Raw genomic sequence first — 3,117 nt, 5'->3', positions numbered from 1 at the left:
TTTGGGCAGGGGGCTGGACTCAATGACTCCTGAGGTCTCTGCCAGCCCTGGGATTCTAGGATTCTATTTCATGTTTAAGTATCGGAGGGGTAGCCGTGTTAGTCTGAATCTGCAAAAGCGGCGAGGAGTCCTGTGGCACCTTATAGACTAACTGAAGTGTTGGAGCATAAGCTTTCGTGGGAAAAGACCCACTTCGTCAGATGCATGTCATGCATGTTATGCATCTGACGAAGTGGGTCTTTGCCCACGAAAGCTTATGCTCCAACACTTCAGTTAGTCTATAAGGTGCCACAGGACTCCTCGCCACTATTTCATGTTTAAGAAGCTAGAAGGGACATTTCTGTAATTCGGTTGGGTTCCATGCTCTTGGTTCAACCCTATTGGAAGCTCTACCTCTCAATGAGACAATTTTTCCTCCATTTCTGGACAACTTTATTTTTGCAGTGGAGAGCTGCTGTGGTTGGAGATTTGTGCCAGCACAACCTGACCATGTGCGCCCATCAATATTTAACGGTTTTCTTTTTCTAGACACATACCATGGAGAAAGCAGAAGGAAGGAACCAAACGCCAATCATGGAATTCATCATTTTAGGATTTGGGATTGGCTCGGAACTGCAGCCCCTCCTCTTCCTGGTGTTTCTAGTGATATACATTGTGATTGTGGCTGGGAACCTCCTCATCATTGCGCTAGTTGTGTCTGATCACAACCTTCACACCCCCATGTACTTCTTTCTGGGGTGCTTGTCTTTCCTGGAGATCTGTTACACTTCCGTCTTCCTGCCCAGGCTGCTGGACGGGCTCCTGACTGGGGAAAGGACCGTTTCCGTTCAGGGCTGCATCATGCAATTATATTTTTTTGGCGGCCTGTCAACTACAGAAACTTTTCTTCTCACGGCCATGTCATATGATCGGTATCTAGCAATCTGCCACCCCCTCCGTTATGCTGCTCTGATGAATGGCCGGGTGTGTGGCCACATGGTGGCAGCGTCCTGGATAGGTGGCTTTCTGGTTGTTACCCTCGCAAATAGTTTCTTGTGGCAATTAACGTTCTGTGGTTCCAGAGAAATTGACCATTTCTTCTGTGACTTTTCACCCATGATCAAGCTGTCCTGTGATGACACTCGCACTGTGGAACTAGTGACAACTATTGTTGCTGCCATAGGGGCACTTGTGCCCTGTCTACTGACCCTAACGTCCTACGTGTGTATCATCACCTCCATCCTGAGGATCCCTTCCAGCACCGGGAGGCAAAAGGCCTTTTCCACCTGCTCCTCCCACCTCATGGTGCTGACGGTTTTCTACGTGGGTGTGATCACTGTCTATGTGGTTCCCACAGCCAGCACGTCCAAAGCCCTGCACAAAATATTATCTGTCTTCTACATCGTATTGACTCCCTTGATGAACCCCGTCATCTACAGCCTGAGAAACAAGGAGCTCAGGGAGTCCTTGAGAAAAGCTGTTCAGAAACTGGTTGCTTATGGAAACGGACATAGAGAGTTCCGGGACACATTTTAGCACGAGTAAAATAGAGATCAAGTAATATAATTTCTTAGATACGGACCCATTTCATTCCTTGAAAAGTTTCCTTTCTCTCTCTCTCTGTGTCTTCTCCCCCATCTTTTGGAGAATTATCTTTCATACATTTCTCTGTAAAACACTTTATATCATAAAAGATATTCTTTATGAAAACAGGGCTTGTTTTACGATATACATCTCAGTAAAGTACTCTGCTTGAGTTGTACATGAACGAACTTTACAGCCAAATTTATGCAGGGTGCACAACAACTTTTCCATAGTTTTGAGTCTTTTCCACCCCATTTGAAGTCCAGGGTGTTCATTCTTCACTTCTTAGGCCCTTTTGTTATCAATTGGGTGTCTCAAAAATAGATGAGTAATGTTGCAGCCAAAGTGAATGGAGAACTTGGACTGATTATTATTCTGTGCAGATCTGTAGCTGGGGAAAAAACCCAAAAAATAGAGTTTGTGGTGAATTGGGGGGGGGTCTCAGTCACCTTCCATGTGAAATTTCCTGCCCATTCATACATCTATTTAAGGCCCAGGGAACACTAAAATAGCGAAATCTCTTTCAATACTGAAATCAGTTTCATTATATAGAATGTCAACAGATGTCTGGCCAAAACGTTCAAAGCTGATAAAACCTGATTTACCTCCCTGACTCAAACTGAATGCAATGAATGAATTTAAATAAAGAGATAATAAGCACCCAAAATCACTAGGGATGCCTCTACACAGCACCCTAAACTCGAAATAAGAAATGCAATTTGCCGTACACAAATTGCATGTCTTATTTCACAACTATTTTGAAAAAGGTTATTTGAAATTTGGCACGTCTACGCATCGCCAAATTTTGAAATAACTCACTATTTCAAGCCATACCTTATCCCAAAATAACCATGCAATGTAGAGATACTGTAGGTGACGTTGCAAATCACACCCTTGACAGTGTCACATGAGCCTCCCTTACTCAACACCCAAATGCACTATACCTATTCAAATATTTTACCACCAAAGTGTGAACAAAATACTAAATAAGGAATAAAAACTCATTGAATCTCCAATTTCTTCACATCTTCTTTGCAAAGTGGTGCCCGGAACAAGACACAATACTCCAAATGAGGCCTAATCAATGCAGAGTAGAGCAGAAGAATGACTTCTCGTGTCTCACTCACAACACTCCTGCTAATGCATCCCAGAATCATGTTTGCTTTTTTTTTGTAATAGCATCACACTGCTGACTCATATTTAGCTTGCGGTCTGCAGGACTCCTTCCTACATAGTCACTTCCCATTCTGCATGTGTGAGACTGATTGTTCCTTCCTAAGTGGAGCACTTTGCATTTGTCCTTATTAAACTTCATGATCCACTGCTTAGCATAGTCGATTTTCAATTATGCCTCTGACAATTAAGTGAAACATTGATTCCACAGTGAGGGAAGGACGTTCATTGAGCTGTGTGCTCTGTAGCTCTGCAGTTGCAGAGACCTAAACTGAGAATCTGCAGAGTGTCGGGAATTTCTGTGTCCTGCCGTATGACATTTGATGCCATGTCATACAGCTTTGCTGGATCAAGGCAACAATAAATATCTATATCTGTGTC

At 43.4% G+C, this 3,117-nt stretch overlaps 1 protein-coding gene across 1 annotated transcript; it reads left to right on the top strand.

The window, feature by feature from the left end:
• Positions 1-537: 537 nt before the first annotated feature.
• On the top strand, positions 538-1,515 carry LOC102455007 (olfactory receptor 6F1-like). Its single transcript, XM_075912143.2, has one exon. It carries the CDS (start codon positions 538-540, stop codon positions 1,513-1,515), a length of 978 nt encoding a protein of 325 aa, XP_075768258.1.
• The last annotated feature ends 1,602 nt before the right edge of the window (positions 1,516-3,117 follow it).

This window comes from Pelodiscus sinensis, chromosome 30 (genome assembly GCF_052426305.1).
Source record: "Pelodiscus sinensis isolate ZL-2025 chromosome 30, ASM5242630v1, whole genome shotgun sequence".
Lineage (NCBI taxonomy): Eukaryota > Metazoa > Chordata > Testudines > Trionychidae > Pelodiscus > Pelodiscus sinensis.
Note: the sequence above shows the minus strand (reverse complement) of the source record. Positions and strands in the feature narration are given on the sequence as shown.

Excerpts from the sequence above, each read along its gene's own strand:
- LOC102455007 (XM_075912143.2), top strand. The coding sequence starts at position 538 with ATGGAGAAAGCAGAAGGAAGGAACCAAACGCCAATCATGGAATTCATC.